The sequence below is a fragment of the Rhinoraja longicauda genome, chromosome 3 (genome assembly GCF_053455715.1).
Source record: "Rhinoraja longicauda isolate Sanriku21f chromosome 3, sRhiLon1.1, whole genome shotgun sequence".
Lineage (NCBI taxonomy): Eukaryota > Metazoa > Chordata > Chondrichthyes > Rajiformes > Arhynchobatidae > Rhinoraja > Rhinoraja longicauda.
Window position 1 is genome coordinate 2,822,458 of NC_135955.1, and position 26,233 is coordinate 2,848,690.

A 26,233-nucleotide genomic window follows, 5' to 3' on the forward strand; every position below is an offset into this window, starting at 1 on the left:
ACGGCGCTGGTCCCGGCGGAAGATGGCGGCGGCGGTGGCGGTGGCGGCGGCGGACAAGCCGAAGGCGGAGGGCGGGCGCGTGAAGATCGGCCACTACCGGCTGGGCGACACGCTGGGGGTCGGCACCTTCGGCAAAGTCAAGGGTGAGAGCGGTGGGCCCAGCCTCGCCCCCTGCCCGGCCCTGCCCGGCCCGCGACCCCCCCCACAGGGTCCAGACCCCACACTCTGACCCCGGACCCCATCCCCTAACCCCACACTGAACCCCCTTCACAGCCCAGACCCCGCTCTCTGACCCCACACTCACCCTTGACCCCCCCTCCAGGGTCCAGACCCCGCCCTGTGACCCCTGGCCCCACCCTGTGACCCTCATTCCCAGACCCCACACTGTGACCCCCGTCCCCAGACCCCACTCTAAGACCCCTGACCCCCTCCAGGGTCCAGACCCCGCCCTGTGACCCCTGGCCCCACCCTGTGACCCTCATTCCCAGACCCCACACTGTGACCCCCGTCCCCAGACCCCACTCTAAGACCCCTGACCCCCTCCAGGGTCCAGACCCCGCCCTGTGACCCCTGGCCCCACCCTGTGACCCTCATTCCCAGACCCCACACTGTGACCCCCGTCCCCAGACCCCACTCTAAGACCCCTGACCCCCCTCCAGGGTCCAGACCCCGCCCTGTAACCCTGGACCCCACACAGTGACCCCTGGCCCCACCCTGTGACCCTCATTCCCAGACCCCACACTGTGACCCCCGTCCCCAGACCCCACTCTAAGACCCCTGACCCCCCTCCAGGGTCCAGACCCCGCCCTGTAACCCTGGACCCCCACACAGTGACCCCTGGCCCCACCCTGTGACCCTCATTCCCAGACCCCACACTGTGACCCCCGTCCCCAGACCCCACTCTAAGACCACTGACCCCCCTCCAGGGTCCAGACCCCGCCCTGTAACCCTGGACCCCACACAGTGACCCCTGGCCCCACCCTGTGACCCTCATCCCCAGACCCCACCCCCCCGTGACCCTGTACTGACTGCAAAGAGACTCCTGGCATCATCCCCAGTAACATATCTCACCTCATCCAATCCAATACCAGGGTCTAGACCCCACACTGTGACCCCAGACCCCACACAGTGACCCCTGGCCCCACCCTGTGACCCCCATCCCCAGTAACGTATCTCACCTCATCCAATCCAATACCAGGGTCTAGACCCCACACTGTGACCCCAGACCCCACACAGTGACCCCTGGCCCCACCCTGTGACCCCCATCCCCAGTAACATATCTCACCTCATCCAATCCAATACCCAGAGATTTACAAGACAGTCCTCGGGTCACTTCATTTATACTAGAATTAGAGCAAACAAAAATAGCTACCTACAGTCACGACATCCATGGACTATCCCAGAGTGGAACATCCTTCCCGACACCACCAGATGTGCACCAACCTTGTCACTCTTCAAGTCACAGCTCGACAACTTGGACATGGATCATCTCACCAAACTTGCCCACATAAAAATCTAAATAACGCTTTTGCAACCAGTACCCACGCGAGCGAAACCTGCACAAGATAGCCCAGCTGTTGGCGGTTGTGCAGGAGAAAGCAGGCAAAAAACAGGACCCAGACCCCACCCTGTGACTCCTGACCCCACCCCCAGACCTCACCCATGATCCTTGACCCCACCCACTGTCCAGATCCCACCCCAACACCCAGGTCTCCCTCCCCCATATTCCCCCCCCCCCACCCCCAGTGCTCCCTCACTGCCCCCCCCCCCGACCTGCCCCATCCTCCCCCTCCCCAGTCCTGCCCCTGGGACTCTCCACTCCCACTCAACCTCGGCCCACAGCCGCTCCCTCCTCCACAGCCCTTACCCCACCACTGTTCTCCGCTCACTGCTCTCCCCTCTCGCTCTCTCGGCAGTCGGCATGCACGAGTTGACCCAGCACAAGGTGGCGGTGAAAATCCTGAACCGCCAGAAGATCCGTAGCCTGGACGTGGTTGGCAAAATCCGCCGCGAGATCCAGAACCTCAAACTCTTCAGACACCCACACATCATCAAACTGCAAGTACCTGGGGCAGCTGGGGGGAGGCTCCAGGGCTCCACCTGGCGGGGGGGGGAACAGTACAGGGTGGTGGGCAAGATCAAAGCAGGTACCGCTGTCGTGGGACTGACAGGCACTACAGGTTGGTGCAGAAATGCAATAAGCTGCCAGTGGAGATGTAGACTTCAGTTAAGCTGATAAGTAATAGGGGCAGAATTAGGCCAATCGGCCCATCGTTCACTCCGCCATTCAATCGTGGCTGATCTATCTCTCCCTCCAACCCCATTCCCCCCTTTTCTCCCCTGACATCCCAATACCAATCAGGAGGACTGGGGAAAATTCTGAATTCAACAGAGGAGGACAAAGGGGTTAATTAAGAGGGGGAAATAGAGCACGAAAGAAAGCTTGTGGGGAATATAACAACTGACTAAAAGCTTCTTTAGATATGTGAAGAGGAAAAGATTAGTGAAGACAAATGTAGGTCCCTTACAGTCAGAAACAGGTGAATTTATAATGGGAACAAGGAAATGGCAGAACAGTTAAATGAGTACTTTGGTTCTGTCGTCACTACGGAAGACACAAACAATCTCCCAGAAATACAGGGGACTGAAGATATAGTGGGAGAGGGGAACTAAAGGGAATCCACATTAGTCAGGACATGGTGTTAGGTAAACTGTTGGGACTGAAGGCAGATAACTCCCCAGGGTTGCATCCCAGAGTACTCAAGGAGGTGGCCCTAGAAATCGTGGATGCATTGGTGATCATTTTCCAATGTTCTCTCGACTCTGGATCAGTTTCTGTGGACTGGGGGGTAACCAATGTAACTCCACTTTTTAAGAAAGGAGGGAGAGAGAAAATGGGGAATTATAGACTCGTTAGCCTTACATCGGTAGTGGGGAAGATGCTTGAGATTATTAAAGATGTTATAGCAGTGCATTTGGAAAGCAGTGACGGGATCAGTCAGTCAGCATGGATTTATGAAGGGGAAATCATGCTTGACTAATCTTTTGGATTTTTTTGAGGATGTAACAATCTAGAATGGATAAGGGAGAGCCAGTGGATGTGGTTTATCTGGACTTTCAAAAAGCCTTTGACAAGGTCCCACACAAGAGATTAGTGTGCAAAATTAGAGCACATGGTATTGGGGGTAGGGTATTGACATGGATAGAGAACTGGTTGGCAGACTGGAAGTAAAGAGTAGGAATTAACAGGTCCTTTTCAGAATGGCAGGCAGTGACTAGTGGGGTGCCGCAAGGCTCGGTGCTGGGACCCCAGTTATTTACAATATATATTAACGATTTAGACGAGGGAATTAAATGTAACATCTCCAAGTTTGTGAATGACACAAAGCTGGGTGGTAGTGTGAGCTGTGAGGAGGATGCAGGGTGACTTGGATAGGTTGGGTGAGTGGGCAGATACAGTATAATGTGGATAAATGTGAGGTTATCCACTTTGGTGGCAAGAACAAGAAGGCAGATTATTATGTAACTTGTGTCACATTAGGAAATGGGGAAGTACAATGAGACCTGGGTGTGCTTGTACATCAGTCACTGAAAGTAAGCATGCAGGTACAGCAGGCAGTGAAGAAAGCCAATGGAATGTTGGCCTTCATAACGAGAGGAGTATAGGAGCAAAGAGGTCCTTCTGCAGTTGTACAGGGCCCTAGTGAGACCTCACCTGGAGTACTGTGTGCAGTTGTACAGGGCCCTAGTGAGACTGCACCTGGAGTACTGTGTGCAGTTGTACAGGGCCCTAGTGAGACTGCACCTGGAGTACTGTGTGCAGTTGTACAGGGCCCTAGTGAGACCGCACCTGGAGCACTGTGTGCAGTTGTACAGGGCCCTAGTGAGACCGCACCTGGAGTACTGTGTGCAGGTTTGCTCTTCTACTTTGAGGAAGGATATTCTTGCTATTGAGAGAGTGCTGTGTAGGTTCACCAGCTTCATTCTCGGGATGGCAGGACTGATATATGAAGAAAGAATGGGTTGACTGGGCTTGTATTCACTGGAATTTAGAAGGATGAGAGGGGATCTTTTAGAAACATTAAATTCTTATGGGATTGGAATGGCCAGATGAAGGAAAAATGTTCTCGATGTTGGGGGAGTCCAGAACCAGGGGTCACAGTTTAAGAATAAGGGGTAGGCCATTTAGGACTGAGATGAGGAAAAACTTTTTCACCCAGAAAGTTGTGGAATTCTCCGCCACAGAAGGCAGTGGAGGCCAATTCATGTTTTCAAGAGGTGAATGACTCCCTCTCCCCTTTCCTCTCGCCCACCCACGCCCCTGGGGGACGCTCGCCGCCTGGCAACGGGTCCACGGATCGTCAGTTGGGGGAGGGTTGCCGGGCCCGCAGGAGAGGCTTGTCGGGTCTGCAGAAGAATTTTGGACCCAACGCTTCCACGCTCGGCTAGTCTCGGCGGCACGGTGGCGCAGCGGTAGAGTTGCTGCCTTACAGTGAATGCAGCGCCGGAGACTCAGGTTCGATCCTGACTACGGGCGCCGTCTGTATGGAGTTTGTACGTTCTCCCCGTGACCTGCGTGGGTTTTCTCCGAGATCTTCGGTTTCCTCCCACACTCCAAATACGTACAGGTATGTAGGTTAATTGACTGGGTAAATGTAAAAATTGTCCCTAGTGTGTGTAGGATAGTGTTAGTGTGCGGGGATCGCTGGGCGGCGCGGACTCGGTGGGCCGAAGGGCCTGTTTCCGCGCTGTACCTCTAAATTTAAATGTAAATCTAAAAATCTCCTTTAAACTTTGCCCCTGACACCTTTAAGCTATGCCCTCGAGTCTGTGGCGTTTCCACCCTGGGAAAAAAAGGTTGTGACTGTCTACCCTGTGAATGCTTCTCATAATTTAATCTACTTCTAACAGGTCTCCCCACATCCCTCGAGCTCGGTACACGAGGAATGTGGTGTCCCAGCATCCTTCTGCACCCCCCCCCCCCCCCCCGCTCACGATCCCGTCCCTCCTGCTGGCTGAGGTCACTGCACTCACCCATCCCCTCTTTGTGTTCCAGGTACCAAGTGATCAGTACTCCGACGGACATATTCATGGTGATGGAGTACGTGTCGGGGGGAGAGCTGTTTGATCACATCTGCAAGAATGGCAAGGTGAGCTGGACCTGTGGGTGTTTGGCACTGCGGTGAACTGTGCTGCTGCCAGAGTCTCGCAGAGTCTAGAGTGTGACTAGTAACCCGTAGCGCCGAAGCAATCGGGGCAGCACGGCAGCGCGGGGGGTACAGCCACTGCCTCACTGCGACAGAGGCCCGCGTTCCATCCTGACCTCGGGTGCTGTCGGTGTGGCGTTTGCACGTTCTCCCAGTCAACACGTGGATTTCCCCCGGGTGCTCCGGTTTCCTCCCAAATCCCAGAGATGTGCGGGTTTTTGTGGTGACGTTTCCTGCCTGTGGGACCACCGGTGAAGTCACCGCCTGTATCTCCCCCGGTGAAGTCACCGCCTGTATCTCTCCCGGTGACGTTATCTGCCTGCATCTCTCCCGGTGTCGTTCTCTGTCTGTGGGTCTCCCAGTGACGTTCTCTGCCTGTATCTCCCTCGGTGACGTCCCTCGGTGACGTCCCTCTGCCTGTATCTCCCGGTGACGTTCTCTGCCTGTATCTCTCCCGGTGAAGTCACCGCCTGTATCTCTCCCGGTGAAGTCACTGCCTGTATCTCTCCCGGTGAAGTCACCGCCTGTATCTCTCCCGGTGAAGTCACTGCCTGTATCTCTCCCGGTGAAGTCACCGCTTGTATCTCTCCCGGTGACGTTCTCTGCCTGTATCTCTCCCGGTGAAGTCACCGCCTGTATCTCTCCCGGTGAAGTCACTGCCTGCATCTCTCCCGGTGACGTTATCTGCCTGTATCTCTCCCGGTGAAGTCACCGCCTGTATCTCTCCCGGTGAAGTCACTGCCTGTATCTCTCCCGGTGAAGTCACCGCCTGTATCTCTCCCGGTGAAGTCACTGCCTGTATCTCTCCCGGTGAAGTCACCGCCTGTATCTCTCCCGGTGACGTTCTCTGCCTGTATCTCTCCCGGTGAAGTCACTGCCTGTATCTCTCCCGGTGACGTTATCTGCCTGTATCTCTCCCGGTGTCGTTCTCTGTCTGTGGGTCTCCCAGTGACATTCTCTGCCTGTATCTCCCTCGGTGATGTCTCTCTGCCTGTATCTCTCTTGGCGACGTCTCTCTGCCTGTATCTCTCTCGGTGACCTTCTCAGCCTGCATCTCTCTCTCGATGAAGTCTCTCTGCCTGTATCTCTCGGTGACGTTCTCTGCCTGTATCTCTCTCGGTGAAGTCTCCACCTGTATCTCTCCTGCTAATGTTCTTTGCCTCTATCTCTCCCGGTAGCATTCTCTGCCTATCTCTCTCATGCTGATGTCTGTCTGTGGTACCCCCAGTGACGTTCTGTGCCAGTATCTCTGTTGACGTTCTCTGTCTCTATGTCTCTGGGTGACGTTCTCTGTCTCTGTGTCTCTGGGTGACGTTCTCTGTCTCTGTGTCTCTGGGAGACATTCTCTGTGTCTCTGGGTGACGTTCTCTGTGTCTCTGGGTGACATTCTCTGTCTCTGGGTGACCTTATCTGTGTCTCTCTGGGTGACCTTCTCTGCCTGTGTCTCTGGGTGACCTTCTCTGCCTGTGTCTCTCCATTGACGTTCGCTGCCTGCGGGACTCCCGGTGTCCCTGGGGATTGTTTGGAGTTGCGATGGGGCTGGGGATACCAGGTTCTGGGATGGGGGTGGGGGCTGCAGATTCTCTCCCTGACCCTGCCCATGTTGTGACGATGTGGGCCATGTTGTGACTGGGTTGGGCTGGGATGGGGAGTGGGGGGGTGCACATACTCTCCCTGACCGAGCCCGCTTTGTGACCCTGGGGGCCGGGTTGGGCTGGGATGGGGGGGGGTGGGCTGCACATACTCTCCCTGACCGTGCCCGCGTTGTGACCCTGGGGGCCGGGTTGGGCTGGGATGGGGGGTGGGGGCTGCACATACTCTCCCTGACCCTGGGGGCCATGTTGTGACCGGGTTGGGCTGGGATGGGGGTGGGGGGCTACACATATTCCCCCTGACCCTGCCCGTGTCGTAACCCTGGGGGCCATGTTGTGACCGGGTTGGGCTGGGATGGGGAGTGGGGGGCTACACATACTCTCCCTGACCCTGCCCGTGTTGTGACCCTGGGGGCCATGTCGTGACCCGGTTGGGCTGGGATGGGGGTGGGGGGCTACACATACTCTCCCTGACCCTGCCCGTGTTGTGACCCTGCCCGTGTTGTGACCCATGTCGTGACCCGGTTGGGCTGGGATGGGGGTGGGGGGCTACACATACTCTCCCTGACCCTGCCCGCGTTGTGTCGCTGCAGCTGGATGAGAAGGAGAGCCGGCGGCTCTTCCAGCAGATCATCTCGGCCGTGGACTACTGCCACCGGCACATGGTGGTCCACCGCGACCTGAAGCCCGAGAACGTGCTGCTGGACGCCCAGATGAACGCCAAGATCGCCGACTTCGGTAAGAGCCCCAGCTGCCCGTCTTTGTGTGGACACAACCAACTGCAAATGTTGCGGTACAAAATAAACTCAGAGTGCTGGAGTAACTCAGCGGGTCAGGCAGCATCTCTGGAGAACATGGATAGGTGACGTTTCACAGAGTGCTGGAGTAACTCAGTGGGTCAGGCAGCATCTCTGGAGAACATGGACAGGTGACGTTTCACAGAGTGCCGGAGTAACTCAGCGGGTCAGGCAGCACCTCTGGAGAACATGGATAGGTGACGTTTCACAGAGTGCTGGAGTAACTCAGTGGGTCAGGCAGCATCTTTGGAGAACATGGATAGGTGACGTTTCACAGAATGCTGGAGTAACTCAGCGGGTCAGGCAGCATCTCTGGAGAACATGGATAGGTGACGTTTCAGAGTGCCGGAGTAACTCAGCGGGTCAGGCAGCATCTCTGGAGAACATGGACAGGTGACGTTTCACAGAGTGAGTGCTGGAGTAACTCAGCGGGTCAGGCAGCGTCTCTGGAGAACATGGATCAGGGGCATTTCGAGGTGGGACCTTTCTTCAGACTAATTGGGTGGGAGGCTGAGGAAAGGTGGGAGTGAGGAGAGCAGGATAGATGGATCCAGGGTTGTGTGTGCCCTTGTGTTAGCCTGCCCTGCACACCCACAGGACTCTGCCAGTGCTATAATGTCCTCCCGCACAGAAACACAGGCCCTTCGGCCCAACTTATCCATGCCGACCAAGATGGCCCATCTGAGATAGTCCCATTTGCTGGCATTTGACCCACATCCCACTAAACCTTTCCCATGCATGCACCTGTACAGGTGTCTTTTAAATGTTGTTATGATACCTGCCTCATCCACCTCCTCTGGCAGATGCTGAACTGCAGATGCTGAATTATCGAAAAAGACCCAAAATGCTGGAGTACCTCAGCCGATTGGGAATGCTAACTGGCTCCGTCACTTTGCGTTATTATTTTTGCATCCTTCGTAGCTCTTTCCATGTCACCACCACTGTGTGGAATAGTTGCCCCGTGTACTACTGTGTGGAATAGTTGCCCCGTGGGTTCCCGTGAAACATTTCCCCTCTCCGTCTCCTGGCGAAAATCGTAGAACCGGGCACCGCCTCTTCATTACGGAGTAATGCACTGGCGCGGAACTAATGTTGTTTGAAACAAGTGTCGCAGAGGTGAGCGCATGAGGAACGATTAAAGAATACAAACCAAAACCCAACACGGGCCGAACCACAAGATCTTTTCTCTTCTGTTCCTTGATTAACAAAGCAGTCTGGTGAAGAGTCCCGACCCGAAACGTCGCCAGGTCATTGCCTCCGATAGCTGCCACCTCGTTCATGTTCAGAGGCGAAAGGAGCTGAATTAGGCCATTCGGCCCATCAAGTCTACTCCACCATTCATTCAATCATGGCTCATCCGCCTCTCCCAACTAACCCCATTCTCCTGCCCTCTCCCCATAACCCCCCCTGACACCCGCTGAATTCCTGCTGCACTTTACTGTAAACAAAGCAACCTAACTCTTGTAATAAACCACAGTGCTGGAGGACGTCTGTGGGTCACGCAGCATCTGTGGAGGGAATGGACGGGCAATGGTTTGTGTTGGGACCCTTCTTCAGATGCTTTCAAGAGAGAGCTAGATAGAGCTCTTCAAGATAGCTGGAGGGTACGGGGAGAAGGCAGGAACGGGGTACTGATTGTGAATGATCAGCCATGATCACATTGAATGGCGGTGCTAGCTCAAAGGGCTGAATGGCCTCCTCCTGCACCCATTGTCTATTGTCTATTCTGACTGATAGAGAGAGGGAGGTGGGGAGGAGCTGGAAAAAAGAAGTGGGGGGGGGGGGGGTTGGGGGAACAAGGGCCTACTGAAGGACATCCAGCAATTTGTTTGTATTTTCAGACACGGTGATACGTGTTATAAATGATCCCATTGCCCTATTATCCCCTCCACCCATATCCCTCCCTCCAGCTTCACATTTCACTTCTCTCCTTATCTGACACCTCCAGCTTTTGTCACTTATCTGTCCATTCTCTCCCCCTCACCCACGTCCACTTGTCACTTCACTGATCTTTTCCTTGATTGACAAATCGGTCAGAAGAAGGTTCTCAACCCGAAACGTCTGTCCACTCCCTCCACAGATGCTGCCTGACCCGCTGAGTTCCTCCAGCACTCTGCGCTTTGCTCCAGATTCCAGACCTGCAATTCAATAGACAATATGTGCAGGAGGAGGCCATTCGGCCCTTCGAGCCAGCACCGCCATCCAATGTGATCATGGCTGATCATTCTCAATCAGTACCCCGTTCCTGCCCTCTCCCCATACCCCCTGACTCCGCTATCCTTAAGAGCTCTATCTAGCTCTCTCTTCCTCAGGTCTGCACCCATCACGTGTCCTGCTTTAGATTAGTTTAGTTTAGAGATACAGCGTGGAAACAGGCTCTTCAGCCCACCGGGTCCGCGCCGACCAGCGATCCCCGCACATTAACACTATCCTACACACACTAGGGACAATTTTTACATTTACCAAGCCAATTAACCTACAAACCTGTACGTCTTTGGAGTGAGGGAGGAAACCGAAAGTCTCGGAGAAAATCCACGCAGGTCACGGGGAGAACGTACAAACTCTGTACAGACAGCACCCGTAGTCAGGATCGAACCGGGGTCTCCGGCGCTGCATTCGCTGTAAGGCAGCAACTCGACCGCTGCGCCACCGTGCCGCACAAATCCTACCTCTTTTTACCGGCACCCCCCCCCCCCCCCCCCCCCCTACACTCCATCAGTCTGAAAAACGGTCCCAACCCTAAACATCAACCCTCCACCTGTCCCTCCAACTGTGCCTCCGCCGGCCCCTCTGTCGGCCGATTTTCGTACGCGGTCCGGTCTGATTTCCCTCTGCCCTGAATCTCCTTCCGAAGAAGGGCCTCGACCCCGAAATGTCACCTGTTCCTCCAGCATTTTGTACCTATAGTCTCAATACTTTATTACAGACTCAGGGTCCAAATAAAAGACACGACATTACATGGAATAAATGACATACACAAGCACAATAAATGACATCATACACAAGCACAATAAATGACATCATACACAAGCACAATAAATGACATCATACACAAGCACAATAAATGACATCATACACAAGCACAATAAATGACATCATACACAAGCACAATAAATGACATCATACACAAGCACAATAAATGACATCATACACAAGCACAATAAATGACATCATACACAAGCACAATAAATGACATCATACACAAGCACAATAAATGACATCATACACAAGCACAATAAATGACATCATACACAAGCACAATAAATGACATCATACACAAGCACAATAAATGACATACACAAGCACAATAAATGACATCATACACAAGCACAATAAATGACATCATACACAAGCACAATAAATGACATCATACACAAGCACAATAAATGACATCATACACAAGCACAATAAATGACATCATACACAAGCACAATAAATGACATCATACACAAGCACAATAAATGACATCATACACAAGCACAATAAATGACATACAAAAGCACGGTTTAAAACCAGGAATTTAAAAAAAAATCAGTGTCCTACAACATAGAAACATAGAAAATAGGTGCAGGAGTAGGCCATTCGGCCCTTCGAGCCTGTACGCACCGCCATTCAATATGATCATGGCTGATCATCCAGCTCAGTATCCCGTACCTGCCTTCTCTCCATACCCCCTGATCCCTTTAGCCACAAGGGCCACATCTAACTCCCTCTTAAATATAGCCAATAAACTGGCCTCAACTACCTTCTGTGGCAGAGAATTCCACAGACTCACCACTCTGTGTGAAGAAATGTTTTCTCATCTCGGTCCTAAAAGACTTCCCCCTTATCCTTAAGCTGTGACCCCTGGTTCTGGACTTCCCCAACATCGGGAACAATCTTCCCGCATCTAGCCTCTCCAACCCCTTAAGAATTTTATATGTTTCTATAAGATCCCCCCTCAGTCTTCTAAATTCCAGCGAGTATAAGCCTAGTCTATCCAGTCTTTCTTCATATGAAAGTCCTGCCATCCCAGGGATCAATCTGGTGAACCTTCTCTGTACTCCCTCTATGGCAAGAATGTCTTTCCTCAGATTAGGAGACCAAAACTGTACACAATACTCCAAAAAATCAGCGTCCTACAATGAGACAACTATACCAATGTCTCCACAGCTGGGATTGGTAGTGTGATGTTTGATAAGGCCAAGATGATTTAATTTTCAGTCATTAATCCGGCAAATAGATTTATACACAAGGTAGACACAAAATGCTGGAGTAACTCAGCGGGTCAGGCAGCATCTCGGGAGAGAAGGAATGGGTGACGTTTCGGGTCGAGACCCTTCTTCAGACCAAGACGTCACCCATTCCTTCTCTCCCGAGATGCTGCCTGACCCGCTGAGTTACTCCAGCATTTTGTGTCTACTTTGTGTATAAATTTATTTGCCGGATTAATGACTCTGAAAATGAAATCATCTTGGCCTTAACGTAAGGTTTAGCACTACACGCCACCAATCCTAGCTGTGGAGACATTGGTATAGTTGTCTCGTTGTAGGACACTGAGCTGGGAATGTGATATGGGAACGGCGCTGGTAGAGGGAATCCGGTGTGGGAATTGGGTAGGGTTGGGTGTTAGGCTGGATCAGGAGATGATCCCGATTTCAGATGACGAGATCCAGATGACGAGATTTTGGGGTAGTGCTAGAAGTGGTGATGTGAGGTCAGGGCAGGGAATGGGAATGGGAATTGGGAATGGAGATGGGAATGTGATTCAGGAATGGGGCTGGAAGTGGAAATGTGGTGTGGGAATGGATCAGGATATGGGAATGATGTTGGAAGTGGGATTGGGGTAGGGGCTGGCAGATAAGAGCTGGGATTAGGAAGGTGAGTTGGGAATGGTTCTAGAAGTGGGAATATGATGTGGGAATCAGGCACGTTTGGGTGTTGGCATGGATATGGGAATCGGGAATGTGATGTGGGGTCAGGGCAGGGATTGGGAATATGAGTGGGGAGTGGTGCTGGAAGTAGGAATGTGATGCCAGGATGGGGCAGGGGCTGGGTGGAAGACAGAGCTGGGATTAGGAATGTGAGTTGGGAATGGAGCTGGAAGCGGGAATGTGGTGCGGGGATGGACGAGAAGATGGGAATATGATTCGGGAATGGTTGGAAGTGGGAATGTGATGTGGGGTCACGGCAGGGATTGGGAATAAGAGTTGGGAACGGAGATGGGAATGTGATTTGGGAATGGTGCTGGTAGTTGGAATCAATCACAATCATACTTTATCAGCCAAGTATTTTTTGCAACATACGAGGAACATTAAAAAGCAACGGGCCACACAAAATACATTTTAACATGAACATCCACCAGAGTGACTCCTCCACATTCCTCACTGTGATGGAAGGCCAAACAAATTTCAATCTCTCCCTTCTTTGTCCTCCAGCGGTCGGGGGCCTCTAACCTTCCGTTGACGGGACGATCTTGGCTCCCGTGGGCGGCAGTGGGCCTTCCTCGTCGGGTCGATCCAGCTCCTGCATCGGGGGGGGAGGGGGGGTGGATTTCAGCTCCCCTGTGCCATGCGATCGGACCCCCGGTCAGGGCTAGTCAAACCTCGTGCAGCTTGGAGCTCCCGACCGGTCTCAACCCGAGACTGCGAGCTCCTCGATGTTAGAGACCGCAGGCCGCGGTTGGAGCGTCGATCCCAGGCAAGGGATCGCACGCTCAGATGGTAAGTCCACGACCCCGCGGTGGGGCTCAAAGTCAGTCCCCGGCAAGGCCGCCAGCTCCACGATGTTAGGCCGCAGAGCGACCGGAGATACGTGTTGGGGTGGGGCTGGGTGCGGGAGGGTGACATTGAGCGGGCCATTACCTGGCCTTGCCCCGTGTGTCAGTGGTAACGGGGGTTGTACTGCGCTTCCTCACCTGCCCAGGCCTCTCCAACATGATGTCGGACGGGGAGTTCCTGCGGACCAGCTGTGGCTCCCCCAACTACGCCGCACCCGAGGTCATCTCTGGCAGGTAGGGCCAGTGGCCAGCCGCTGGGCTACACTGCACTGCGGACAGGACGGACAGCATGGCCATGGGCTGGGGGTGGGATGAGGGTGGGGATGGTATGGGTGGAGATGGGATTGGGTGGGGTGGGGATGCAGTGGAATGGGAGGCGGTGGGACTGAATGGGATGGGTTGGGATTGGAATGAGGTGGGATGGGGATCTGATGGGTGTGGGGTTGGGAATGAGATGAGGCGGGATTTGGATTGGGATGAGGTGGGATGGGATTGGGATGAGGTGGGATGGGGATTGGATTGGGATGAGGTGGGGATGGGATTGGGATGGGGGTCTGTTAGGGGTGGGGATGAGGTGGGATGGGGATTGGATTGGGATGAGGTGGGGATGGGATTGGGATGGGGGTCTGTTAGGGGTGGGGATGAGGGATGGGGATCTGATGGGGGTGGGGATGGGATTGGGATAAGGCGGGATGGGGTGGGGATGAGGTGGGATTGGGATGGGGGTCTGTTAGGGGTGGGGATGAGGTGGGATGGGGGTGGGGATGAGGTGGGATGTGGATCTGATGGGGGTGGGGATGGGATTGGGATGAGGCGGGATGGGGTGGGGATGAGGTGGGATGGAGGTCTGATGGGGGTGGGGATGAGATGGGAGGGGGATCTGGTGGGGTGGGGATGGAATTGGGATGAGGTGGGATGGGGGTCTGTTGGGGGTGGGAATGAGGTGGGATGGGGGTCTGTTGGGGGTGGGGATGGGATTAGGAAGAGATGGGATGGGTATCTGATGGGATGAGGGGGTGGGGATGTGATGGAGTGGAGGTGGGGTGGGGTGCAGTTGAGTGGGATGGGGTGGGCCGGGGGTTTGGTGGTGTGGGTGAGGACCCCCTGTGAGCTGAGCCCACATTGCCCTGTCCCCAGGCTGTACGCGGGGCCGGAGGTGGACATCTGGAGCTGTGGGGTGATCCTGTACGCCCTGCTGTGCGGCACCCTCCCCTTCGACGACGACCACGTGTCCATGCTGTTCAAGAAGATCTGCGATGGCATCTTCTACACGCCACAGTACCTCAACCCGTCCGTCACCAGCCTGCTCAAACACATGCTGCAGGTCGACCCCATGAAGAGGACCACCATCAAGGACATCCGGTCAGTGGAGGCGTGCCTTGCCCCCCCCTGACTCACCCACCCCCCGGCTCACCCACCCCCCGGCTCACCCACCTCCGGCTCCTCACCCCACACCCACCTCCCGGCTCACCCACCCCCCCGGCTCACCCCACCTGGCTCACCCACCCCACCCGCACCCCCCGGCTCACCCACCCCACCCCCCGGCTCACCCACCCCCCGGCACCCCACCCGCACCCCCCGGCTCACCCACCCCACCCCCCGGCTCACCCACCCCCCGGCATGTGCTGTACATGTAACACTGGGTCCTTTAGCGTGTGCTGTACATGTAACGCCGGGTCCTTCAGCATGTGCTGTACGTGTAGCGCTGGGTCCTTTAGCTTGTGCTCCCTGTGTAACACCGGGTACTTTAGCGTGCGCTGTTCGTGTATAGATACATATAAACATAGAAAATAGGTGCAAGAATAGGCCATTCGGCCCTTCGAGCCAGCACCGCCATTCAATATGATCAGGGCTGATCATCCCAAATCAATGCCCCGTTCCTGCTTTTTCCCCATATCCCTTGATTGCGTTAGCCCAATGAGCTAAATCTAACTCTCTCTTGAAAACATCGAGTGAATTGGCCTCCATTGCTTTCTGTGGCAGAGAATTCCACAGATTCACAACTCAATGGGTGAAAAAGATTTTCCACATCTCAGTCCTAAATGGCCTACACCTTATTCTGAAACTGTGACCCCTGGTTCTGGACTCCCCATTCACCTTGCCTGTCCAATCCTTTAAGACTTTAAGTCTGAAGAAGGGTCTCAACCTGAAACGTCACCCATTCCATCTCTCCAGTGATGCTGCCTGTCCCGCTGAGTTACTCCAGCTCTTTGTGTCTACAATTTAAACTTGCATCTGCAGTTCCTTCTTACACCTTGAAGACTTTTATATGTTTCTATCAGATTCCCTCTCATCCTGCTAAATTCCAGTGAATACCAGCCCAGCCGATCCATTCTTTCATCTTATGTCAGTCCCGCCATCCGGGGAATTAACCTGGTGAACCTACGCTGCACTCCCTCAATAGCAAGAATGTCCTTCCTCAAATTAGGAGACCAAAACTGCACACAATACAATAGACAATAGGTGCAGGAGGAGGCCATTCGGCCCTTCGAGCCAGCACCGCCATTCAATGTGATCATGGCTGATCATTCTCAATCAGTACCCCGCTCCTACCTTCTCCCCATACCCCCTGACTCCACTATCCTTAAGAGCTCTATCTAGCTCTCTCTTGAATGTATTGAGAGAATTGGCCTCCACTGCCCTCTGAAGCAGAGAATTCCACAGATTCACAACTCTCTGACTAAAAAAGTTTTTCCTCATCTCTGTTCTAAATGGCCTACCCCTTATTCTTAAACTGTGGCCCCTGGTTCTGGACTCCCCCAACATTGGGAACATGTTTCCTGCCTCTAACGTGTCCAACCCCTTAATAATCTTTATTATACTCCAGGTGTGGTCTCATCAGGCCCCTGTACAACTGCAGTAGGACCTCCTTGCTCCTATACCCAAATCCTCTCGCTGTGAAGGCCAACATGCCATTTGCTTTCGACATTGCCTGCTGTACCTGCATGCTTACTTTCAGTGACTGATGTACAAGCACACCCATGCTTCGTTGCACCTCCCCTTTTCCTAATCTGACACCATTCAGATAATAATCTGCCTTCCTGTTCTTGCCACCAAAGTGAATGACCTCACATTTATCCACACTATACTGCATCTTTCTTGCATCTGCCCACTCACGCAATCTGTCCAAGTTACCCTGCAGCCTCATAGCATCCTCCTCGCAGCTCACGCTGCCACCCAGCTTTGTGTCATCCGCAAACTTGGAGATGTCACATTTAATTCCCTCGTCTAAATCGTTAATATATATTGTAAATAACTGGGGTCCCAGCACTGAGCCTTGCGGCACCCCACTAGTCACTGCCTGCCATTCTGAAAAGGACCCGTTAATTCCTACTCTTTGCTTCCTGTCCGCCAACCAGTTCTCTATCCATGTCAATACCTTACCCCCAATACCATGTGCTCTAATTTTGCTCACTAATCTCTTGTGAGGGACCTTTGTCAAAGGCTTTTTGAAAGTCCAGATAAACCACATCCACTGGCTCTCCCTTATCCATTCGACTTGTTACATCTTCAAAAAATTCCAGAAGATTAGTCAAGCATGATTTCCCCTTCATAAATCCATGCTGACTTTGACCGATCCCGTCACTGCTTTCCAAATGCACTGCTGTTACATCAGAATCAGAATAACCGTTATTGTCATCCAAAAAAACAAGTCTTTTGGACGAGTTTTCGTCACCCACAGTCCAACATCTTTAATAATCGACTCCAGCACCTTCCCGTTCGGGGATAGGGCCAGTGCACGCCTGGAACAGGGATTGTTCGACGTACCCTACAAAGAGGCAGGCAAAGCTGGGGCCCTTACGGGTGCCCATTACTACGTCTTGGACTTGAAAGATGTGGGAGGAGTCAAAGGAGAAGTTGTTGATGGTGAGGACCAGCCCTGCTAGGCGGAGTAGAGTGTTAGCAGAGGGAAATGGGCTGGTCCTGCGGTCGAGGAAGAAACGGAGGGCATTAGGGCCTTCCTGGTGGGGGATGGAGGTGCAGAGTGACTGAACGTTTTCTGCCCTTGGCTATTTCGCAGTTCGACCCATATAGATCCGACAGCATCCAAGCTAATGTCTCTCCCTACCATTGCATGGACCTCTTTAACCAGCAAAGCCACCCCGCCACCTCTTCCTTTCTGTCTATCCTTCCTGAATATTGAATGCCCCTGCACGTTTAGCTCCCAGCCTTGGTCACCCTGGAGCCATGTCTCCCTAATCACGACTATATCATATCCCTTAACTACTAACTGCGCATTCAGTACATCCACCTTCGTACGAATGCTCCTCACCTCGAGGCTCAAAGCTTTCAGGTTAGTTTTAACATTTTTAGCCTTTCCACTTTTCTCCCTTCGACTTTTAGCTTCTGCCCTCATTTTATGGCCCTCTGTCTCCCTGCATTGGTTCCCATCCCCCTGCATTGGTTCCCATCCCCCTGCCATGTCGGTTCAAACTCCTCCCAACAGCACCAGCAAACACTCCCCCGAAACATTGAGGTCCTTCTGCAGTTGTACAGGGCCCTAGTGAGACCGCACCTGGAGTACTGTGTGCAGTTTTGGTCTCCAAATTTGAGGAAGGATATTCTTGCTATTGAGGGCGTGCAGCGTAGGTTTACTAGGTTAATTCCCGGAATGGCGGGACTGTCATATGTTGAAAGACTGGAGCGACTAGGCTTGTATACACTGGAATTTAGAAGGATGAGAGGGGATCTTATCGAAATGTATAAGATTATTGAGGGGTTGGACACGTTAGAGGCAGGAAACATGTTCCCAATGTTGGGGGAGTCCAGAACCAGGGGCCACAGTTTAAGAATAAGGGGTAGGCCATTTAGAACGGAGATGAGGAAAAACCTTTTCAGTCAGAGAGTTGTAAACCACGTCGCGTAGCGTGTGCTCCCGTGTGATGGTGCGTCCTGTAGCATGTGCTCCCGTGTGATGGCGTGTCCTGTAGTGTGTGCTCCCGTGTGATGGTGTGTCCTGTAGCGTGTGCCACCATGTGATGGCGTGTCCTGTAGCGTGTGCTCCCGTGTGATGGCGTGTCCTGTAGTGTGTGCTCCCGTGTGATGGTGTGTCCTGCAGCGTGTGCTCCCGTGTGATGGCGGGTCCTGTAGCGTGTGCTCCCATGTGATGGTGTGTCCTGTAGCGTGTGCCACCGTGTGATGGCGTGTCCTGTAGCGTGTGCTCCCGTGTGATGGTGTGTCCCTTAGCGTGTGCTCCCGTGTGATGGCGTGTCCTATAGCCTGTGCTCCCATGTGACGGCGTGTCCTGTGTTCCATAGCGTGTGCTCCGGTGTGAAGGCGTGTCCTGTAGCGTTTGCTCCCGTGTGACGGCGTGTCCTGTGTCCCATGTGACGGCGTGTCCCGTGTGACGGCGTGTCCCGTGTGACGGAGTGTCCCGTGTGATGGTGTGTCCCGTGTGACGGCATGTCCCGTGTTCCGGTGTGACGGCGGGCTGTTCTCCACAGGGAGCACGAGTGGTTCAAGCAGGAGCTGCCCAAGTACCTGTTCCCGGAGGACCCTGGCTACAGCAGCAGCATGATTGATGATGAGGCCCTGCGGGAGGTGTGTGAGAAGTTTGAGTGTGCGGAGGAGGAGGTGCTGAGCTGCCTGTACAGCCATGAGCACCAGGACCCGCTGGCCGTGGCCTACCACCTGATCATCGACAACCGCCGCATCATGCACGAGGCCAGGGACTTCTACCTGGCGTCCAGCCCGCCCGACAGCGCCTCCTTCCTGGACGAGCAGCTGGCCGGCCGGGCCCACCCCGAGCGCATGCCCTTCCTGGTGGCCGACACGGCCGCCCGGCCCCGCCACACCCTCGACGAGCTCAACCCGCAGAAGTCCAAGCACCTCGGCGTGAGGCGGGCCAAGTGGCACCTGGGCATCCGCTCACAGAGCAGGCCCAACGACATCATGGCAGAGGTGTGCCGCTCCATGAAGCAGCTCGACTACGAGTGGAAGGTGAGGGGGGGGGAGGGGGAGGGGGAGGGGGGCCGCTCCATGAAGCAGCTCGACTACGAGTGGAAGGTGAGGTGAGGGGGGGGAGGGGGAGGGGGGCCGCTCCATGAAGCAGCTCCACTACGAGTGGAAGGGGGGGAGAGGGGGAGAGACAGGGGGGGAGGGGGAGGGGGAGTCAGGGGGAGAGGTGTGCCATGCCATGAAGTAGTTTGACTACGAGCAGAAGGTGAGGGAAGGAGAGTAGGGGAGGGAGGGAGTGAGAATGGGGGTGTGTGAGTCACCAATGCAGAGGAGGATCAAGACCAAGTGAAAATGGGATTAGATGGCTGGCTTCCCGATGGCCGGCATGGGCTTGGTGGGCCGAAGGGCCTGTTTCCGTGGATGGACAATAGGTGCAGGAGTAGGCCATTCGGCCCTTCGAGCCAGCACCACCATTCAATGTGATCATGGCTGATCATTCTCAATCAGTACCCCATTCCTACCTTCTCCCCATACCCCCTGACTCCTCTATCCTTAAGAGCTCTATCCAGCTCTCTCTTGAATGCATTCAGAGAATTGGCCTCCACTGCCTTCTGAGGCAGAGAATTCCACAGATTCACAACTCTGACTGAAAAAGTTTTTCCTCATCTCAGTTCTAAATGGCCTACCCCTTATTCTTAAACTGTGGCCCCTGGTTCTGGACTCCCCCCAACATTGGGAACATGTTTCCTGCCTCTAACGTGTCCAACCCCTTAATAATCTTATATGTTTCGATAAGATCCCCTCTCATCCTTCTAAATTCCAGTGTATACAAGCCTAGTCGCTCCAGTCTTTCAACATACGACAGTCCCGCCATTCCGGGAATTAACCTAGTAAACCTACGCTGCACGCCCTCAATAGCAAGAATATCCTTCCTCAAATTTGGAGACCAAAACTGCACACAGTACTCCAGGTGCGGTCTCCTCCCACACGCCAAAGACGTGCAGGTTTGTAGGTTAATTGGCTTGGCATAAATGTAAAAATATTGTCCCTAGTGGGTGTAGGATAGTGTTAATGTGCGGGGATCGCTGGTCAGCGCGGACCCGGTGGGCCGAAAGGGCTGTATCTCTAAACTTAAAAAAATAAACTAAAAGGTAGGGGGGGGGGGGAAGTTTTAATAGGAATCTGAGAGATAACTTTTTCACACAGAGGGTGTTGGGTGTGTGGAACGAGCTGCAAGAGGAGGTAGTTGAGGCCGGGACTATCCCAACGTTTAAGAAACAGTTAGACAAGTACATGGATAGGACAGGTTTGGAGGGATATGGACCAAGCATGGGCAGGTGGGACGAGTGTAGCTGGGACATACATGTTGGCGGGCGTGGAGGAGTTGGGCCGAAGGTGCTATGTGACTTTGTGACACTTCTCCCCCTCCCACCACTGCAGCTGGTGAACCCCTACCACCTGCGGGTGCGGAGGATGAACGCCATGACGGGCTCCTTCTCCAAGATGAGTCTGCAGCTCTACCAGGTGGACAGCAGGACCTACCTGGTGGACTTCCGCAGCATCGACGGTCAGCACACCCACCTGCCCTGACAGTCCTAACGGGAGGGGTGCCCTGCGTGGGTGGCTGCTGGGGATGGCGCTGGGGTGGGGGGGGGGGCATGCCAGGGTGGGGCCGGGGTCAGGGTGGGTGCTGGGGTAGAGTGTGTGTGTGCTGGGGGAGAGTGTGTGTGTGTTGGGGAAGAGTGTGTGTTGGGGAAGAGTGTGTGTGTGTGTGTGTTGGGGAAGAGTGTGTGTGTGTTGGGGAAGATGTGTGTGTGTTGGGGAAGAGTGTGTGTGTGTTGGGGAAGAGTGTGTGTTGGGGAAGAGTGTGTGTGTGTTGGGGAAGAGTGTGTGTTGGGGAAGAGTGTGTGTGTTGGGGAAGAGTGTGTTGGGGAAGAGTGTGTGTGTTGGGGAAGAGTGTGTGTGTGTTGGGGAAGAGTGTGTGTGTGTTGGGGAAGAGTGTGTGTGTGTTGGGGAAGAGTGTGTGTGTGTGTTGGGGAAGAGAGTGTGTGTGTGTGTGTGTGTGCCGGGGTAGAGTGTGTGTGTGTGCTGGGATAGAGTGTGTGTGTTGGGGTAGAGTGTGTGTGTGCTGGGATAGAGTGTGTGTGTGTGTGTGTGCTGGGGTTGTGTGTGTGTGCTGGGGTTGTGTGTGTGTGTGTGTGTGTGCTGGGATAGAGTGTGTGTGTGTGTGTGTCGGGGTAGAGTGTGTGTGTGTGTTGGGGTAGAGTGTGTGTGTGTGTTGGGGTAGAGTGTGTGTGTTGGGGAAGAGTGTGTGTTGGGGAAGAGTGTGTGTTGGGGAAGAGTGTGTGTGTGTTGGGGAAGAATGTGTGTGTTGGGGTAGAGTGTGTTTGTGCGTGTTGGGGAAGAGTGTGTGTCGGGGTAGAGTGTGTGTGTGTTGGGGTAGAGTGTGAGTGTGCTGGGATTGTGTGTGTGTGTTGGGGTAGAGTGTGTGTGTGTGTGTGTGTGCCGGTGTAGAGTGTGTGTGCCGGTGTAGAGTGTGTGTGTGTGTGTGCCGGTGTAGTGTGTGTGTGTGTGCCGGTGTAGAGTGTGTGTGTGTGCGTGCCGGTGTGGAGTGTGTGTGCCGGTGTAGAGTGTGTGTGCCGGTGTAGAGTGTGTGTGTGTGCGTGCCGGTGTAGAGTGTGTGTGTGTGTGCCGGTGTAGCGTGTGTGTGCCGGTGTAGAGTGTGTGTGTGTGCCGGTGTAGAGTGTGTGTGTGTGTTGGGGTAGAGTGTGAGTGTGCTGGGATTGTGTGTGTGTGTGTTGGGGTAGAGTGTGTGTGTGTGTGTGCCGGTGTAGAGTGTGTGTGTGTGCCGGTGTAGAGTGTGTGTGTGTGTGTCGGTGTAGTGTGTGTGTGTGTGCCGGTGTAGAGTGTGTGTGTGCGTGCCGGTGTAGAGTGTGTGTGTGTGTGCCGGTGTAGAGTGTGTGTGTGTGTGCCGGTGTAGCGTGTGTGTGCCGGTGTAGAGTGTGTGTGTGTGTGCCGGTGTAGCGTGTGTGTGCCGGTGTAGAGTGTGTGTGTGTGTGTGCCGGTGTAGAGTGTGTGTGTGCTGGGGTGTAGAGTGTGTGTGTGTGCGTGCCGGTGTAGCGTGTGTGTGTGTGTGTGCCGGTGTAGCGTGTGTGCTGCGTGTTGACCCTGTGTGTCTCTCTCTCTCTCTGTGCAGCGGACGAGTGTGGGGAGTCCCGCTCGGGCAGTGCCACCCCCCACCGCTGTGGCTCCGTCAGCAGCCAGCGCCGCACCAGCCTCAAGAGCAAGTCGGACTCGGCGGGCAGGCCTGCGGACAGCCCCGTGGCGGGCGAGCTGCCGCCGACACCGCCGCTAGCGCTGCTGCCGCCGCCCCTGGAGCCGTCGCCAGGGCCCGGCAGCTACGTCATCGAGTTCTTCGAGATGTGTGCCAACCTGATCAAGCTGCTGGCCCGGTAGCGGCCGGCCGCCCGCCCTCCCGCCCGCTCCTCCCGCGCCGCGGACCACCAGACCAAATGCTTGCAGGCAGCTCGCTCCGAAACCCTCTGCTCCCCCTGGTGCCGACCGGGGAGGCTGGAGGGCGGTGGGAAGAGGGAGGTGAGCCCCAGTATTCTCCCTTCCCCGCCCGCTCCTCCCTCTGTCTGTGTCGCGCACGCTGGCTGGCTGGCTGGCTGCTGGCAAATCCATTGCTCTGCTCTCAAGCCTTTCATTCCAGCAAAGGCGATGTGTGCGTCGGGTAGGACCCCAGCGTTTGTGACCCCCCCCCGCTCCCCCAGCGTCCGACCACCGAGGTGCATCGGTGTGTGGGCTCCCCATGGGGGTGGGCAGCTGAACGGGCAACTCTTTGCGTTGCGGGACCGGGACCGGGGGCTGGGGTGGCCCTGAGACACCCTGACCAGGGGAGGCAGTGAGCATGCGTCGATGTTGCCTTGTTGTAGCTCCCCGCCCAGCCTCGCATCTCTGACACGCTTGCCACCGCAGTTCTTTGCATAACCCCCTTAACTCTAGGATCCTGGGGGGCAGACCGCCCTTCTCTAGGCTAACGTTCACACCTGGGGATTATTGCAACCAAAAACACACGCAGAGAGCTTGGAGGAACTCGGCGGGTCAGGCAGCACCTGTGAAGGCAATGGGCAGGCGACGTTTCGGGTCGGGACCTTTCTTCAGACTGAGGGTGCTGGTTGTGGTCCATCGCTGCTACTGCACTGGTCCGCGGCACCCCAGGGATGTCCTAGGTCGGGGTATCCAGGCATGTTCTGAATCTGGAGCAAAGAAAAACATCTCGCCGGAGGAACTGACGCAAGGCCTTCACCAGAACCGACACAGAGTGCTGGAGTAACTGAGCGGGTCAGGCAGCGTCCCTGGAGAACGTGGATAGGTGACGTTTCACAGAGTGCTGGAGCAACTGAGCGGGTCAGGCAGCGTCCCTGGAGAACGTGGACCAACGACGTTTCAGGTCTGGACCCTTCGTCGATCTGAAGAACGCCGTTGGTCCATTCATTCCCTCCACAGTTGCTGCCTGAGCCGTCGAGTTCCTCCGGCGCTTTGTGTTTTGATCGTGATTCCAGCCTCTTGTGTCTCCTGGTTACACCGAACCTTGCCGGGAGCTAACGATGAAGCAGGTCATTGGCCGGTGCGGCGGCTGTTGAACGTGGCGTTGTTGGCGTTCCCCCCGTGGGGACTCTGGGCCCACAGTTGGTCCACTCCGCAGGCTGCGGGGGGGGGGGGGGTTACGGTGAGGATCGCTTATTGCAGATAATGTCCGGTTTGGTCGTGATGAGCTGGTATTCACTGCAGATCGGAACCCTCGTGCTCTGGGCTTCCCATCAGATGTATCGAGGTCTGGGACTTAATCAGATCGACTCAAGTTCAGCGTGGGTGCAGGGCGGTAGAGTTGCTGCCTGACAGCGCCAGAGGCCCGGGTTCAATCCTGACTGTCGTTGCTGTCTGTATGGAGTTTGTACGTTCCCACCTGTGACCACGTGGGTTTTCTCCAGGTGCTCCGGTTTCCTCGCACATCCCAAAGACGTGCGGGTTTAGTAGGTTGATTGGCTTCCGATAATATGTAGGATAGAAGTAGTTTACTGTACGTTGAGCTGATGGGCCTGTCTCCACGCTGTATCTCAAAGTCTAAAGTCTGATCAGACGGTGGTGGAAAGGCTGGGACATGATCAGATGCCTTGAACTCTGGTACTGATCCAGGAGAAAGCCCATCCCTGCCCACCACACGGCCAGCTGCTTCCACCACTGCAGCCCCGACAATGGGCTTCACTGTTACACCTGCCCAATCCCCAGAGCCCGGGTAGACACAAGATTGAATCCACGATTCAGACTTCCAGGAACATTAGTGTGGGGTTTAGGGAATTTGGAACTGGAGGGGTGAGATGGTGCAGAGAGGATTATCTCAAGTACATAAATTCTGGGAGCACCACCAGGGAAGGAAGGGCTGTGTGCAAAGATGTGCACTGTGTTTATGCAGATACCTATCAGTATTTAACTGCGCTTATAAGTTCTAGGAGCAGAATTAGGCCATTTGGCCCATCAAATCTACTCCGCCACTCAATCATGGCTGATCTGTCTCTCCCTCTCAACCCCATTCTCCTGCCTTCTCCCCGTAACCCCTGACACCCGTACTAATCAAAACCATTGACAAAGACAACACTAGAGGAAGATCATCAATTTTTTTTTGTTCAAGATTGTCCAAATGAAGTTTCGTGCATCCCCAAGCTTATTTTCATGATGTCCCCAGCCTGGGCGTGTGTAGAACACAGAGTGCTGGAGTAACTCAGCGGGTCAGGCAGCATCTCTGGAGAACATGGATAGGTGACGTTTCACAGAGTGCTGGAGTAACTCAGCGGGTCAGGCAGCATCTCCGGAGAACATGGATAGGTGACATTTCACAGAGTGCTGGAGTAACTCAGCAGGTCAGGCAGCATCTCCGGAGAACAAGGATAGGTGACGTTTCACAGAGTGCTGGAGTAACTCAGCGGGTCAGGCAGCATCTCTGGAGAACACGGATAGGTGACGTTTCACAGAGTGCCGGGGTAACTCAGCGGGTCAGGCAGTGACTGTGGGGGGGGGGGGGGGGAATGGGGCAGACGACGTTTCTAGTCGGGACCATGGGGGGAAACTTCATTCTGCGTCCCAGCTGTGTTACCGAGGATGCAACGGAGGCAGAGCCCAACATGGTGGATGAACGCGCCGATACTCCGAACGGGGCAAAGGTTTGCGGTGCGGTAAGTGAGGGCAGATCGTGCCTGTGCCGTCAGATTGGGGAGGGGGAGCAGGAATGTAATTAGTCTCAGGCGCTGGAGAATTTGTTGAACTGCAGGGGCAAGGGGCAGAACAGTCTCTCCCCCCCGATGCAGTAAACCGGGATTTGTGACACAAATGAAGGATGATTTCAGATTTCTGGAATCTACAGTCTTTTTTGTTCTTGTATGAATTAGGAACGTGCCCAGATTGAGCAAGCCCGCAGGAGAGACCTGAACATTGCCACTGGGGGTACACTGAAACAGGATGACCCTTTTTTTGTATTCTGCGTACATCTAATTTTGTAGTTTTCATTTTTTAGGCATCGTCCACACTGATCTGTAATTCAGTACTGAAAATAGTAAATAAGCCTTTTGCCACATCACGGCTTTTCATAACGTGAATAAATGCAACAACTCATTTTGTAAAAAAAAATAAATGCTGATTTTTGCAGTCGATCGGATCAAAAGTGGTGCTGTGTTTTCATTTCCAGTGTCCTGTCATTTCACACAGGGTAGCGTGAAGCCCCCTCGTCACACACTCCCACGGCCAGATACACCGCGTGTTCCCTCTCCAGGGACACGCGGGCACGCACGGACGGACGGACGGACGGACGTTGGCCCGGAAGAGGGGCGGGCAGCCGACCCCTGTGCGGCCCTCGACTACCCACTGCTTGGACCCGCAAGTGGCCATCTTGGCCAGGCCCAGGAGCAGACCGACAGGGAGACCCCC

The 26,233-nt window shown here is 54.5% G+C and overlaps 1 protein-coding gene across 1 annotated transcript; it reads left to right on the plus strand.

The window, feature by feature from the left end:
* prkaa1 (protein kinase, AMP-activated, alpha 1 catalytic subunit) lies at positions 1-26,233 on the plus strand. Its single transcript, XM_078431087.1, has 9 exons — positions 1-143; positions 1,917-2,058; positions 5,057-5,150; positions 7,393-7,537; positions 13,501-13,588; positions 14,492-14,716; positions 18,799-19,294; positions 20,693-20,819; positions 22,449-26,233. Exons 1-9 carry the CDS (start codon positions 23-25, stop codon positions 22,706-22,708), a joined length of 1,698 nt encoding a protein of 565 aa, XP_078287213.1. The 5' UTR covers positions 1-22; the 3' UTR covers positions 22,709-26,233.

Excerpts from the sequence above, each read along its gene's own strand:
- prkaa1 (XM_078431087.1), top strand. The coding sequence starts at position 23 with ATGGCGGCGGCGGTGGCGGTGGCGGCGGCGGACAAGCCGAAGGCGGAG. Across the intron at positions 144-1,916 it reads CACCTTCGGCAAAGTCAAGG|TCGGCATGCACGAGTTGACC; the intron begins GTGAGAGCGGTG and ends CTCTCTCGGCAG. Across the intron at positions 5,151-7,392 it reads ACATCTGCAAGAATGGCAAG|CTGGATGAGAAGGAGAGCCG; the intron begins GTGAGCTGGACC and ends GTGTCGCTGCAG.